At 42.1% G+C, this 16,156-nt stretch overlaps 1 protein-coding gene across 17 annotated transcripts in view; it reads left to right on the forward strand.

The window, feature by feature from the left end:
* Positions 1-16,156, forward strand: part of TRIM55 (tripartite motif containing 55) — a 146,336-nt gene that overhangs the window by 58,655 nt on the left and 71,525 nt on the right. For 14 of the 17 annotated variants that reach the window (XR_010598890.1, XM_065585660.1, XM_065585661.1 and 11 more), the window contains one exon: positions 13,587-15,554. The exons of 1 other annotated variant lie outside the window; for it this stretch is intronic. Coding sequence is in view for 14 of the 16 variants with exons in the window: in XM_065585660.1 (XP_065441732.1) it covers positions 13,587-13,706 (120 nt within the window). In the remaining 2 variants the exon portion in view is untranslated. Of the gene's footprint in view, positions 1-11,019; positions 11,102-13,586; positions 15,555-16,156 lie in introns of those variants that run through there. 2 more of the 17 variants (XM_065585665.1, XR_010598889.1) reach the window with 2 other exon arrangements.

The raw sequence follows: 16,156 nt of genomic DNA on the forward strand, positions 1-16,156 counted from the left end.
AGTCATGTAAAAGTATTTTAAGTATGCAATGTAGACAGAGCATGGACAAAACAGATTATTAAAAGAAATATGAGATCACACACTGACTTACTGCTCCTATACATTTGGTTTTCAGTTGTATTTATGTACTCTGTGAAGGGGCATTTCTAAATTTCAGTGCAGTGATCCTTTAGAATTATTTTAGCCCTTTGTTGAAGACATAAATAATTTTCTCCCCCCACCCTCCGCCATAATATCAAGACTCAGCCCTGCAAGCCTTGCTCACCTCAATAGTTCTTTTGAAGTTAATGGCACTACTATTGTCAGTAAGACTTACTCATGAGAGTTTAGCTTTGGAGGACTGGATCTTATGCAAAAAACATCTAGAGGCAAAGTCTTCCTCTCAGTGCCACATAGTATCTTGATTCCAACATGCTCTCTTCACCAGAATGAACTTTAATGGACCCCAACAGCAACCCTAATACAGGCAAAAAAAAAATCCCGTCAGATCCTCAAGGCAGCTCTCAGCTCCATTAGTCTGCTCTCCCTATATGAATACATGCACATAGCATCAGCATGAAATATGCATAAAGGGAGAACAAAATATCAGACTTGAGCTCTGCCCTGTGGATCTGAATATCCTTGTATATAGGTCTATAATAAGACTGATAGATGGATGGATAGATATATAATATATGTCAAATGACTGAGCTGAATGACCAGAGGGATCAGTTCACTGTAAGTGATATTCCCCCCTATGCAGTAGACCTGTGCACTGCTTAAGTGACAATTAAACCCTGTTTTGAGGCTCCTCTCTACAGGGCTGAATTTCAGTAGTGCAGCAAAACCAGAGGAAATATCAGCTGCGGAAGACTCATAGGCGAAAAACACTCCAAAAATGTATGATTCTGTTTCTCTCTAACTTTATTACAGAGCTGGGTCTTAGTTTTAAAGTTCAGGTCAGTGGCCATTTGGTTTTGAGATTTAGTTTAGGATGGTTTCTTCTAGATTTCCGTTTTGCACTATGCTTTTATGCTTACTGCTAGATTTCGTTTAACAAATACATTCAACTAATGCAGGGAAATCCTGACTGATCTTCTCTTAGCATCTCTGTTTCCCCTTGCTCCTGACAGTTGTGTGATTCAGTAGTGCTGGTGACGAGTCGTGGTGACAATACATTGAGAGCAGTCTCAGACAACTGTGTTCTTGTTATTAATTTGAGTGGCAAATAACAAACCTGAAGTTTTGCATTTTAATAGTCGGGTCTGTGAATTGTCTGATTAGTCACGAGTATCTTCTTGTTTGTGGGTATTTCAATTTTGTTCCATTTCAAGTAATAATAGATCATAAGAATCACAGAGTGGACAAAATGATTTCTTCTGTTCAAATTGTTGTAATTACCTAATTTAAAAGCTGAACAGACTTGAATTCTGATCTCCATTAAACTGCCTTTTCAGGGCATTTCTCATTTGGTTGTTTAATAAAAAAAATTTTGAAAGGAAAATTATCACCTTCAAAAAAAGTATTATTTTCTTCTGTGTCACAGCTGAATTGCTGCTGTTTTATATCATATCACAGCAGATTCGCTTCACAACGGCACAACCCACCTGTTTGAAAAATTATTGTGTAGATCTCATCCTAATCCTGTGAAATACATCAGCTTTTCTGTTTAACAGTAAATGAATCCATGCTAAGTAGTACTTGGTGATGTGTACCCATTACAGGTGGGTGAGCATTGAAATATTAGCCTACCTGGCTGCAAATATGTACCGCTGAAATTCCCTTTGACAGTAGGATAATTATGACTGTGAGCTTGTGTTTACACACTGCTTCATCCTGCTGCTCAACCTCCCTAGGTTATGAACAAGCAGATATTGAAATGTGAAAGAATTAACAGCATACTGGATATTTCAGTGCCTACCTACTCACAAGAATAGCCCAATTCATTAGAATGGAGGGATAGGGTGGATGTGCACATGCAATTTCACAAACCAACACAAATTTAGGGCTGATTGTTAAACACAGAGTGTCCATTAAAATACTCATGGTGCAGTAACCATGTACACAAAGGGAGCAGCTATTGTTCACTATTCAATAGTTCACACCCAACTGTACATATTACAAAATGGTTTATTGATGGATGTTGCTGTTTATCATTCTGATGGGGTATATTAGACCCGGAGACCCCCTGCTGGAAGGCTGTCAGTCCTGCCACACCCTGTCCCCAAAAGAGCAATAGAGGAGAAGTTTAGAGTGGCTGCTTGGGATGCAGCTAATCAGAAAGAGGCTGCAGGGAAGCAGCCAATCAGGGTCCAGCATGCTCATATAAAAGGAGCTGCAGGAACAGTGTGAATTCAGTCTTCTGGCAGAGATTGGGGGAGCAAAGAAGGTGTTCCTGGCTGGCTGATGGGACTCAAGGAAGATACAGGCCATGGGGAAGTGGCTCAAGGAAACACTTGAGGGACATGGCATGTGGCTGCTACTTAGAAGGTCCCTGGGTTGGGGCCTAGAGTATTGGGTGGACTTGGGTCTCCCCCAACAGCCAGTGGAGAAGTGGCTGCACCCTGAGAGAAGGAAGTTTAGACAGGCCTAGGGAAGGGACTGTACGTGGAACTGTTACCCCCGAGAAGGGGGCTGAACTGAGACTGACCCAGCTAGAGAGCTGGGGTCACAGGACTAAAGGGCATGCAAAGAATCTCCAGGGAGGAAGCCCTGTGGCCATAGGCACCAACTCCATGGGTGCTCTGGGGCTGGAGCACTCATGGGGAAAAAAATAGTGGGTGCTTAGCATCTACCAGCAGCCCTGCCTATCAGCTCCTCCCTCTCCCCCTCAGCGCCTCCCAGCAGCCCACCAATCAGCTCCTCCCCCTTCCTCCCAGCGCCTCCTGCACACTATGATCAGCTGTTCAGCAGCGTGGGGAGGAGGAGGTGCAGGTGGAGGTGGGGAGGAGGAGGTGGAGCGAGGGCGAGGTGCACTCGGGGGAGGGAGCAGAATGGGGGCGGGAAGAGATGGGGTAGAGTGGGGGCAGGAAGAGGCCGGGGTGGGGTGTTGGGGGAAGTGATGGAGTGGGGTCAGGGCCTGGGGTGAAGTGAGGGTCGAGCACCCCCAGGGAAATGAGGAAGCCGGCACCTATGCCTGGGGCGCTGCTCCATCCCAGAGCAGGAACCTTCACACGTAAGCTAGCCAACTAGGGCAGTGGTTCTCAACCAGGGGTACATGTACCCCAGGGGGTCTGCAGAGATCTTCCAAGGGGTACATCAACTCATCTAGATATTTGCCTAGTTTTACAACACGCTACATAAAAAGCACTAGTGCAGTCAATACAAGCTAAAATTTCATACAATGACTTGTTTATAGTGCTCTATATACTATACACTGAAATGTAAGTATTATATTTATATTCCAATTGATTTTTTTATAATTATATAGTAAAAATGAGAAAAGAAGCAATTTTTCAGTAACATTGTGCTGTGACACTTTTGTATTTTTATGTCTGATTTTTGTAAGCAAGTAGTTTTTAAGTGAGCTGAAACTTGGGGTTATGCAAGACCAATCAGACTCCTGAAAGGGGTACAGCAATCTGGAAAGATAGAGAGCCACTGAACTAGGGTACTGAGATAGGGCCTGTTGGTCAGACTGAGGACCAGAGTCTGAGGAGGGCTACACAGACATTGCCAATGGAGGGGTACCGTGATGGGTCTTGTTGTACTGTTGAAGGACTGAGCCTGGGGAGGGCTACAGAGAAAGGACACATCCAACTGAGGGGTACTATGATAGGCCCCGTTGGACTGTTAAAGACTGAGCTGAGGGAGGGCTGCATGACATTACCAAGGGCCCTGAAATAGGCCCAGTTGGATGGTATACCCCAGAAGGGGTTTGTTTTGCTGTGCACATGGACTGAATGTGACATGGATGGAAGGCTGAGGCACCAAAGACCCTCCTGAGGAGTGCAGTGGCCGACCAGGGGCACCATGAGTGGAGAATTTGACAAAAATTGCAGGCGTGCACACACTCGCCAGGGGTCGACTCACATGAGGTGAGCCCCACCCTGTTACAATCATCTACTCTTTTTTAATAATTGCTAGTCAATGGGAGTTGCACCTGTTTCGCCAAAAGGAGGATTATCAGAATCTTTAACCTTCCCCTGGAAAGCCACCTGAGATGGGCAGAAGGGGCCTTGGTTTCTCATCTTATCTAAAGGGTGGCACTTCTCTCAGTTCAGCAGAGTACTGCACTGTAATGCCACCATTGCCCACACCAGAGTGCAGAGCAGAGTGGGACTTAATTCCACAATCATCTGTCTAAGAAGTGATAGTGTTATCAGTTGAGTTATATTATTGTTCTTAGGGTGTGAACACCTTTTGGCTGTCAGCGCTCAGTATCACTGTCCTAGCAAGGAGAAAACACCTACACTCACAGATCCAGACCAACAAGCACATAGCTGAGAAGATGTAGAAACATGAGATCAGGGCAAAGAAAAATGTTTAACTGTGCCGTGGAATTTCTCTTTCCATTGCATGGTAGCTCCAAGAAATTAGAACTTGCTGCTTCAGCTGACATTTCAGCAAGTTGTTTTCTTCCTCGAGCGCTCTCAGTATTTTTCTGGCCTTCATAGAATGTGCAACATGTCCACAGCTCTTACGTGCCACCCCCAACATATTTACAATAACACAGCTAAGCCATTCATTCATGACTAAGTTAAAGTAGCATTCAAACCTTCAAAGCATGCTGTGTCTATAAACCCCATAAATTATGCTGGCTCTGTTATCTGATACAATGAATCAAATTCTTGGGTGAGTCACAATCTGAATTGGTGGGGTGTCTCATTCATCAGGTTTACCACAGCATCCATTTAAAAAAAATCTTTAATTTACAGCACTATGTATTTCCCAGTGGAACAGCTAGGCAGCATAGCCAAACTTGACTGATCCACTATTAGATTTTCTATCTATCCCTGGAGCAAGGTATGAAAGTTTCTTTTGGCTGGAATTAGATGGGCCATGTCCTGTAAGGTAACACTTGGAAGTTTTGTATATTTTAATTCAGTTCTTGGTTGTTTCTCCCTGCTTATCTGCTGGGAGAGAAAAGTGGAGGAAGAGAGAACCTTTGGGGGCAGGCAGTAGTGTGAGTACTAGATTTCTCACATTGGCAATCAGTACTCATTCATTGCTGGCGGGGGCGGGGGGGGGAGGTTAGAGGATTTTTTTTTTTATTGGACTAGTCTCTGGTGCAATTGGAAAAGGAGCAGGACCAGAAATGATCAGGGATAGTTGATTAACTAGAAAAGCCTCCAGAGATTTACTATGGGAGTATCAAAGAATGATGGATGGGTAAATCCAGAAAAGACCCATCAGCTTGAACACCTGCATTTTTGTAAAACTGCTTCCTTCACTTTCTCCCACTGAGTAGGGCCCTGTAACTTATAAGTTGGAGTTGTGACCCACTTTTCCTTATAATTTTTTCCTTTCTGTTTTCTCTGACAGCAAGACTAGGCTTTGATCCAGACTGAAAGCTAATTGCTCTCAGTAGAGAGAGTAAACGTCTTTGGTATACATAAAGAAGCTGGATGGAAAGTTAAAAGGGTGTGCTTTTGTTAGATTTTGGCCGAGGCATTGAGATCGATTAGGAATGAAGTGAATGAAGGGTTTTGTTTGTCCAAAAAGACCTTTCAGACAATACCAACACAAGGAAGCTTTTATTTAAGATACTCTTCCCCAGAACTGGCTTCAACATTTGTTCAGACTCCCAGACCTGTGGTTTACTTAATATTCTGCAGGGAATGTATGCAGCCTACGCAAAAATAAGCAAATCTGAACTGTTTTTGCTCAGAACTAAATTTGGTATTGTTAAGATCCTGAGTAAGTGACATTGCATTATCCGTTTGCCACACAGCACTAATTTGTAAGTAATGAAAATCCATTCAAATAAAACATTTAGTCCCAATGGACTTTTAAAGTACACTACTGGCCACCATTCAAAGAATGACACAGCTAGTATTATAATTGATGGAGTCTGCCTATGCATATGCTGTCTGCTACATATATAGCTGAACAGTTTTTTTTTTTCAGATAATATTCTGTTGGTTCACCCTGATTTTTTTTTTTTTTAAGGAAACATTTAATAAAAGCAATCTCTCATCTTGAAGCAGTATGGTGATAAGGGTGACAGCTGCCAGGTATTCTGCTGAAGCAGCTATGTTGCATAAACAGACATTCTTTAACTAAAGTTTAAACTATTTAAAAATAACCTCTTGCATTCCCTTTATTTTCACTACCTGAATATGGTTAGTGTCAGGGGTGTAGAACCTGACAGTTGAGGCACCAACCAGAGCCTACAGATTATGGGATAGGTATGTGACCAATTAACATGTTTTTAAACATGATCATTTTTGTCAACACTGGGTGCTAGTGGTGTTTAAAAATGTTAGTTAAAACTAGTTAATTAACACACCACTCAATTTCCTAGTCTAGACAAGCCCTTAGAGGCAGGATGCATGCATTGTTACTGCTCATTTTCCACTTTTCCCCCAAACATACATCCTTGCAATCCTCCCACCAACCTCCAATCAAAAGAAGCCAGCAGAAGACACCCTGCAGTCAGTGGGGTTGCTCAAGTGTAACTCAGAGCAGAAAGTGGCACACTGACTTAAGAAATAAACAGCTTTCTAAGGTCAGATTTAGAACTTTTGGCCCAAATTTTTCTTCTGCTGTATCAGTGTAAATCAAGAGCAACCTCCATTGAGTCAATGAAACTGAGAGAGGAATTTGGCCCAAGATCAATTTAAGAGCCATAGGCTGTATCCACACTGCAAAGAAAATCAACAGCACTGTGTCTCAGAACCTGGGTCAATTGACTCAGCCACACTGGACTCAGGCTGCAAGGCTAAAAATAGCAGTGTAGACATTCCCGCTTGGGCAGGAGCAGATGCTCCGAGACTCTCCACCCTTACCAGGTTTCATAGCCTGGGCCCCTGCCTGAGCAGGAATGTCTACACTGCCATTTTTAGCCCTGAACCCCGAGCCCTGTGAGCCTGAGTCAATAGATCTGGGCTCTGAGATTCAGTTTTTCTTTGCAGACATACCCCTCAGTTAATGGAGTTACTGTGGGAAATGGGTTATTTTGGAGATTTTACCTTACTAGCAGCAGCAATAAAATAAAATAAAAAGGTCAAATACTGAGATTTTTTACTTGATCCTTACTCAAGCAAACTCCCTCTGATTGGCTGAGTAAGGGCTAATGTGATTAAAAACTGAAAAAAACATGTCATGATTTCAGTCATATTCTAAAATGTCAGTGAACTCTATTTTCCTATGTAGCCACATAACCAATATGGGTGAACTTCACTCTTATGCAGAGGTCTAGCTCCAGGCCTATGCACCACTTAAATCCCTCAAAACAGGGCATAGCTGGGACTATTTTGAGGTCTTAAATGAATGTAAGAGGCACAGAGACCTTGAGCTGCCTTCTGCACAGGAAGAGTTTCACTCAGTGTAAAGAAAATGTACTGATTTCTGCTTTATTCATGTATAGGCCTTTTTGGTTTTTTTTGCTCTTGGACCATGAATACAGTCTTTGGAGGGACATGAAATTGTCGAGTAGCGGCCTGCATAAAGCAGCAGGGAGACCGCAGATTACTAAACTGGCTGTCACACAGAAGCCCTGATGTCATAGGTAGCATTCTAAGGAAAGCTTTTTACTGAGTGTTAGGTATTATATAAAAGAGCAGAGATGTAGAGGTAGGAAATTAGGGTGACCAGATATCCTGATTTTATAGGGGCAGTCCTGATATTTGGGGCTTTGTCTTATATAGGCGCCTATTACCCCCCCACCCCATCCCGATTTTTCACACTTGCTATCTGGTCACCCTATAGGAAATGCACAATAACAAATTCTACTCTGTATCTGATGTGTTTCTATAGCCTTAGGGAGATGAAGCTATTTCACCCCTCACTTTTCATTATGTTACATCATTCTGCAAATAGCCTGATGTAACCTTACACAATCCAGTACCCATGTAATAGTACAGCAAAGATCTGTAGAAGAAAGTAGGATTTTACACAATTAGATAACATCAAAAATATGCACAGCTACCAAAAAAGATAGTTATTTACTGACTTTGTAAAAAATGGTAAGTAAGACAAAGTTCTTAATTCCAGTAAAGCTTGTTTATGATATACTGAAGTTTTTGTGTGTGGACGTTATGGAGACTGGTTGGTGGCTGTAAGCAGAAAGCAGAATGTAAAACTTTGAAATATTCCAGGTAACTAATATGCACTAGCAGTCTATCCACTTTCCACTCCCCTTCCCCCAATATAAATCAAACAACTGCAGGACAAAGACAGGACTAGCAAAGTCAATTTTCCTGTATTAATGTGAACCTTGTAAAGATTTAACTGGTGCTTGTGTCTAGTGCTCAATGAACCGAATCCTGAGAGGTGCTGAGTACCTGCAACTCATCAGATTAAATAAATCCTGAGGGTCTTAATTTTACTCAATCCTTACTCAGGCAAACTGCGTGCACCAGAGCAGCTGCTGAATTCGGTAGGAGTTGCAGCTGGTCAGCACTTCTCAGGATATGGCCCGTTGACTTCAGCTATAATTTTGCTTGAGTAAAACCTGAATTAAGACCAGGTGCTCAGCTCTGATCATGACTTGACCAAATAGGAATTCCTGGTGTTTACTGAGGGCATGATCCAGTGCCTCCTGAAGTCAGTGAGGAAAGTCTGAATCATACCCTAGGTGTTTAGCACATCTCCAAAATTGCTTTAAAGTGATTAATATGATCTGAAGTGAATGTTTTAGTTATTCATTATTATTTTGAGTAGAGGCCCCAATCAAGGCATGGGACCCCATTATGCTTTGTACTGTATAAATACACAATCCCTGCCCCCAGAAAGAGCCCTAGTCTAGGAGATAAATTTCAGATAAAGGTTCATTACTTAATATCAACAGGAAGTCATTATAAAGTGTTGAATCGACTTTAGACACCATTTGAAAGGCATACGGTATAGACTGCTACAACCTGGAGAAAGCTGCCCTTTTTCTGAGTAGCAGTACACTCCGTTACGGGGGAGTGTTTCAAAGGCACAAGGGGAAGTTAGTTGCCCAACTTCCATTGACTTTCAGTTGTGTGCCAGACTCCCCTTTCTGCCTTTGAAAGTCTCTCCCTACCACTCTATTTTTAAAAGCTCTTTTTCAATGAATACTAGAGCGGAAAAGTTTGTCCTGAAATATCCTAATGATACAATATAGTTTTGCAGTGCACAGTCAGGCTGCTGTTACAAAGGGCTGGTCCACACTAACCCCCCACTTTGAACTAAGATACGCAACTTCAGCTACGTTATTCACGTAGCTGAAGTCGAAGTATCTTAGTTTGAACTTACTGCGGGTCCACACGCGGCAGGCAGGCTCCCCCGTCGACTCCGCGTATTCCTCTCGCAGAGCAGGAGTACTGGCATCGACGGCGAGCACTTCCGGGATTGATTTATCGCGTCTAGACAAGATGCGATAAATCGATCCCAGAAGATCGATTGCTTACCGCCGGACCCAGAGATAAGTATAGACGTAGTCAAAGGGAAGTGAGTTGAGTATACAAGCAACAACTTTCTCTGGGAGTTGAAGTAGAATTTAAGAATTTCCCTTTTTACCAATCCGATGATAATAGGTCTAAATGATTGTATGACTCAGTGAGTGTCAGATCTTTAAACATTCCAGGTCCGAAAACGCAAGTTTACAAGTCTGTGCAGAGCTGCATTCTCAGTATTGTCTCTACTCCACCCACAGCTAATTGTGGTGTCTGTTAATGACTCTTGAAAAGACTCATGGCTGGCCCAGATCAGCTGACTCGGGCTCAGAGGACTCGGGCTGCAGGGCTATAAAATTGCAGTGCAGATGTTCATGAAGGGGGAGGGTGCTAGAGCCAGGGCTCCAGCCCGAGCCCAAATGTTTACACTGCACTTGTAAAGCCCCACAGCATCAGCCCCACGAACCTGAGTCAGTTGACCCAGGGCAGCTGCAGCTGTGCTGGGGGTCTTTTATCACAGTGTAGACGTACTCTCTGAGGTTTTCACCAAGCAGAGAGCTAGTAGACTGGAGTTCTGTTGAGCATGGCGAAATGCATGGAGTAAACACTTAATACATCCGAAACCAAAGAGGGGTTGTAGGAGTCTTGAAGTTTGTGCCTAAACTGGGAAATACCATCATGTTATAACATGTATTAGCCTGCACAATGTTAGATCTGATTTAGTACTTGATGTAGTGTCATAGGGCTGCCCCCCGCCTGGAGTGCTCTCTTGTGGCAGACTGCAGTATAACAAGCAGGCCTGCCTCAATTCCCCTCCTTCAGAGTCCCCAGAAATAGTCCACAGAGTGTTCCCAAGTATAAATATAGCCCTTGCGGGGCTCATTTATTACAGAATCCCATGCACATAAATCAGAACAAAAGTCCCACAAGAATAGTCCAGACTGCCCCCAGCATAATCCAAACACTACAGGTAACATCCAGCCCCAGCGTCCCTCTCCAGGCCCTGGCTCCAGTAGTGTGATGGAGCTAAAAGACACTGGAACAGCGTTCCAGCTCCACTACACCACTGTGCCCCATTCCCTGCAGCCTGGGGACAGAGATGCTGCAGTTTAGGACTACACCACTGCCTGGCTCTCCAGCACAGCTCTGGTGTCCCTCACCATGCCCTAGCTATCCAGTATAACCCAGCCCTGTCCTTGTACCAGGACAGCCCTTCCAACTGGAATGTAACCAGGCTTTTCCCAATGGGAACCCCCCACAGCCTCTCTGCTGGGAACATCCTTGCCAGTGCACCTTCCTTCATTCTCCCTGACCCTTTCACTCTGGGCTAAGCTCTCTGGCCCTGAGATGTCAGTTGGTAAATTCCTCTGCTGCTCCCCTGCCTTCAGCTATCTCCATCCCTGGTTCTCTGGCTTGGGGATAACAGCCAGCAAACCATTCTCACTGCTCTTCTGCCTTCAGCCTTTTCCCTGGTCCCAGACATACAGTCTCCTAGTTCATTCCTTCCTCTTCCCAGAAAGGGCCTGCAAAGATCTTTCTGCAACTTTCCCCAAGACTCCACCAGTCTCCTGACCAACGCTCACCAGGACTCTCCCTCGGTAGGTCTCTCCCTGACCTTTTATAGCCCCCAGGTGCTGCCTCACTCTCATAATTGGCTAAATGGGAGCACCAGCTCTGGCACAGGGGAACTGGACCTACTTCATTTACTGGGGCCAGCCACCCTGTGACATAGACAAAAAATTATTGGGTTTAAACTTGTGTCAGCAGGCAAGGTCTACCATGCGTTAATTAATGTGTATCTCCTAATGTAGAGAAGACCGAGTAATTATTCTTTTAGGACCCAATCCACCAAAGCACTTATGCGTATGCTTAAATTTAAGCTTGTGAGGTGTCCTGTTGATTTAAAGTTAAGTATGTGCTTAAGGTCCTGATCCACAAAGTTAGTTAGGATCCTAACCTTCATTGTGTCAGTGAAAGTTAGGAGCCTACGTACCTTTGTGGATCTAGGCCTAAGTGCTTTGCTGGATCAAGCCCATAGTCTGAAAACCAAAATGAAATAGCTGTTGGAACATCAAGTGGAAGTGATCCATCGGGCTGATTCTGTACAGTAAGATAAATGATAGAATAATAAGGCAGCTTTAGAGAAGAAATCAGAGGTGAGGTGGGTGTTTTTATTAATCATTTGCCAGACATTTAAGACTATGTGCACTAAGGTTGTATATTAAGTGCCCTACTGGGGACTTGGGTGCACAAAAACGTGCATGCATAATGATAATTATTTTTAGCTGTTCTAGGCATTTCAGTTGCACATTTGAAAGTAAAAGGCAAACTTTTCAAATGTGGATTCCCTAAATTTAGGCATCTCAATCTACATAACAAACCCAAACAAATGGCTTTATTTTCAGAAGTGCTGAGCACTTACCACACCAATTGAAGTCAAGCAAAGGGAAGTGCTGGGTGCTCAACACTTATAAAAATCAGGCCACTTATTTACTGTTGTCATCTAACTTTAGGAACCCACATTAGAAGTTTTGGCCAAAAGATTTTACACACATTATTCTTCAGGCCTGTGGGCTAGAACTTCAGCTGAGGATCTGGCTGTTGTGTGTCTAATTCTTTAAAATGTGCAAATTTGAGAGAGACTAGGAGGGTGGGGTAATATATTTTATTGGACCAACTTCTGTTGGTAGAAGGTACAATCTTTCAAGCTTCATAGAGCTCTTCAAGTCTGGGGAAGTAACCAGAGTGTCTGAGCTAAATATAAGTTGGGTTCTTGCATTTGCTCAGGAAGTAATGTTTAGTCTGGCTTCCTTCTCCTTCATATTGTGAAGTTTCTAGAAGTTGATCCAATAAAAGATATTACCTCATCTACGTTGTCTGTCTCATATCCTGGGATCAACATGGGCACAACAATGCGGCAGACAAACCTGTTTACTAAGTTTAGGAGACAAATTTTCTCTACAACCTTGCTGAAAAGGAACTCTGGTGCTTAAATAGGTAATTATTCCTCCAGGTCTTCCACTAATTTTTGCACTCTCATTCAAGTGCACAATAGGTTTACTCACTGGAAAGCGTTAGCCATTGAAAATTTAAATGTAAATAACGACCAAATTTGCACACCACATTTTGAACCTGCAACAGAGATGCATCATTTTGATAATCTTGTCCAAATTAAGAGGCTAGATTAATCTGTCTTTCAAGTTTCAGGGACAGATTCTTAGCTGGTGTAAATTACCCCTATTGAAACCACTGGGGCTATGTCAATGAATACTAATTAAGGATCTAGGCCCTTAAAAATAAACTGAAAACTTCAATTAGATATAGGAAAAGAAACAGGAAACTACTTGTGTTCATGTTCAGGAGACTTTAGGACTTGTTCTATAGTGGTATGACATTGTCCAACTAGACAGTAACTGGAATGAAGCCCATTAGCCAACTTACACATAACAGACCATCATTTCTCACTAATTCCAGTATGGATTTTAACATTACATACTTACAAAAATTGCTTGGAAAATGCCAAATAATCATCCATCCTATGCTGTAGTTCCTCATGAGTATCTGTGATATGTTGTCAATACCTGTACATATGTTTGCACCATGATTTTGATAACTTTACATTATGCAACTGTTATAAATGGTTGAGACATATTTAGTGTTAAAGGACACGATTCTACCATCCTTACTCATTTTAAATAATACCTTACTTGCAAACAGTCCCAATGAAATCAAGTACGTATATTTCCCACAGTAAGATACCCTTACTCACATTGTGTAGTATCCTACTGTGGGAAATATACTTGATTTCATGTAAGAATTGGAGGCCTTTTGAGATATGCAAACACATGGGGTGAAATCCTGGCCCTATTGAAGTCAATGGCAAAACTCCCATTGGCTTCAGTAGGCCAGGATTTCATTCATGGCCCCTGCCCCCAAAGGCTTTTCATATTCCTTCTTTCTACTTCCTGTCAAACTTTATTGATAGAAAGAATCCAGTATTATAGAACTGTATTGCAAACATAATCCCAGCTTTAAAAGATGAGCTTTTCTTCTTCCCCTTGTAAACATTTCCTTCTCATACAGACTGGGTCTGAACCATCCCCTCAAGGACAAGTGGAAGACGTTCCAGTGAGCAGTGAAAGAGCTGATGAGCCGGCTCGTCATGTCTTCTCTTTCTCCTGGTTAAACTCATTGAATGAATGATGACGATCATTCCGGCTGGCTTTGGATGTGCTTACCTGAGAGGAGCTATGAGGCAGCAAGTGACTTGGCTGGAACCAACAAGAAATAGTTCATATAAGAGACATCTTGATCAGGTTTAATTCCAAGGGCCTTATTTGAATTCCATTATACTGTATCTGATACTTTTAGATTAGAGTGATGTTTGGAAATAGCTGAATAAAGGGAGTGGGAAAACTGGACTAATAGATGTCTTGATGAAATACTATATTAAGTTTGACTGTGTGTTCAAGTAAAACCTGTTTCAGAAAGGAGAATGTTGAACAGAAGCTTCATGCTATAATTACAGTTGCAAAATTAGTGAGCACTATGATTGTCTGTAGCCAGCCTGGGTGTCCTGTTGTATTTTTGTAAGTGCTTACCCAACACTGATAGTTGAAATATGACTAATGGCATCATTTGTCAATGAAAATATGAAAACCCCCTCACTACTCTTAATTACTCCAGTTGGAGTAACTCCATCTTTTCAACTTATTGATAACGCTTGTGGCAAATCCTTGACGAAAGCTACAAAATTCAAAGGTAAGTCTAAAACTCCACTCAACACAACCACTGTGCTGCATTACTCCAGCACAAGTGGTGCTACTGCATGCTGATGTGTAAAACCTGAGCATAAATGGGGATGGCAAGAGGAGCATTTCACCCTTAGATTTGTATTTTCCAGCTGAGGTTCATAGGTCACAATGAATAACACTCAAACCATTCAGAAATGTTATTTGGTGTTACATTTTATATAGCTGTAGACAATAAAGATATAGCTATAGGAAGCACTGGATTGGAACCCTTCCCAAATTATCTGGGGTATGGATCGGTATGTGGTTTATTATCTGTACTTCCTCAAAAGGCAAGGAGAGGGTTCTGGATGAGTATGTCAGCTTGTGCCTGTCTATATCCATATCTGTTATACCTATAGCGTCTCAACTTCCTTTAATACATGAAATCAACACTCACTTTTATCATACTGAGCAAAGTGATAGTAAAAGGGCAAGACCTTTGAAACCACAAAAGACCATTCTGAGCTGAACTGTGATGAGTTTATTGCAAGTATCTGCTAAAGATTGTATTTAAAAGATTATAAACCCATGGAAAAGGCTACCACAGTGCAGAGAGAAGTGTACTACAGATATTTAACTAATGAAACTGATTACATAAACTGACATGCCTTTTGAAATGGTGAGCAGATTGACATTGCATTTGATTCTGAAGGTGAAATCCTGGGAGTTTTCCCACTGACTTCCATGGGGTCAGGATTTCACCCTAACACTCTAAGGACAGTTAGAAAAATGATTACAGAATTGAATACTGTATTTCCTAATGGGTGCTGACTGTCATCATCTCTGAAAGAGTTCAATAGTCTTTGAGAGTGATCAATATCTTACAGGGCTAGGGTCTAAGAGAGGGATCCAAAGGCCAAGGGGAATCTTTCCACTGACTTCAATGGGTTTTGGATCAGGCCCTGAATAGCTCTTCTTATAGTACCATGACTGACCATGAAGACATGCTTTTTTTTTTTCATGGTACCATAATCAATAGCATGAAATGGTTGATTAATACATGCTAGAAGGCAATATAGTCTAAGGTGGGAGCCAAGTAATTCATGAATACAAAAGCCCAATTCTGACAACAGTTTGCAATGTAGCCTTTGGAAAGCCACTTACTATCTATGTTGTTTCTGTTTTTCTTCCTGTAAAATGGGACTATGAAGGATGGATTTGAGGATCAATTAGTTAATGTTTGTAAAGAGCTTTGAAATAACAAAGCATTTGTTAAGAGTTATATCTTCACTGAACAGCAGTAAAATTCATCACCGCATCCAGTTGTGTTTTTTCCACAAGATTTTGTTCTTGTTTTTTGACAAGAAATTCCTAATGAATATTTGCAACCAGGACTCAGATTTGTCTTCATTGGTTTCACAAAATCCTTCTTTGATCTCTTTTTTTCCTGATGATTCATAAGATAATAGGAGAAAGCTGATTTCATAAATATGGCAGCTGTATGAATTCAGTAAGGAACTGTCCGTTTCACGTACTCATGCGAATATGAGAATTTAAAGTGTTTAACAAAATCAATAGCACTTGAGTGATTGCCTTAAACCAAACATTTTAAAAATCAGTTTCATGACACCATAAAGTGCATTTCTCTGCTAGAGCGCAGTCTGCACACAGATGCATCCCCGAACTCAACGCTCACTTAATTAATGTTAATTACAGGCCCACCAGATCCTGCCGTCTCTCCATTCACAAAACTCCAGCTGTAGTCAATGGGAAGTTCTTACCTACAAGGATGGCAGTGTAGGGTCCAAGGAGGAGAATATACTCCAGAGACTGAACCCTCCTTTTAGAGCAATTTAATTCTTTGGGGTTAAATTCCCATTCGGCCAGTCACACTATAGACCCTTCAGGGCACGTTACAGA

Source organism: Chrysemys picta, chromosome 2, assembly GCF_011386835.1.
Source record: "Chrysemys picta bellii isolate R12L10 chromosome 2, ASM1138683v2, whole genome shotgun sequence".
NCBI lineage: Eukaryota > Metazoa > Chordata > Testudines > Emydidae > Chrysemys > Chrysemys picta.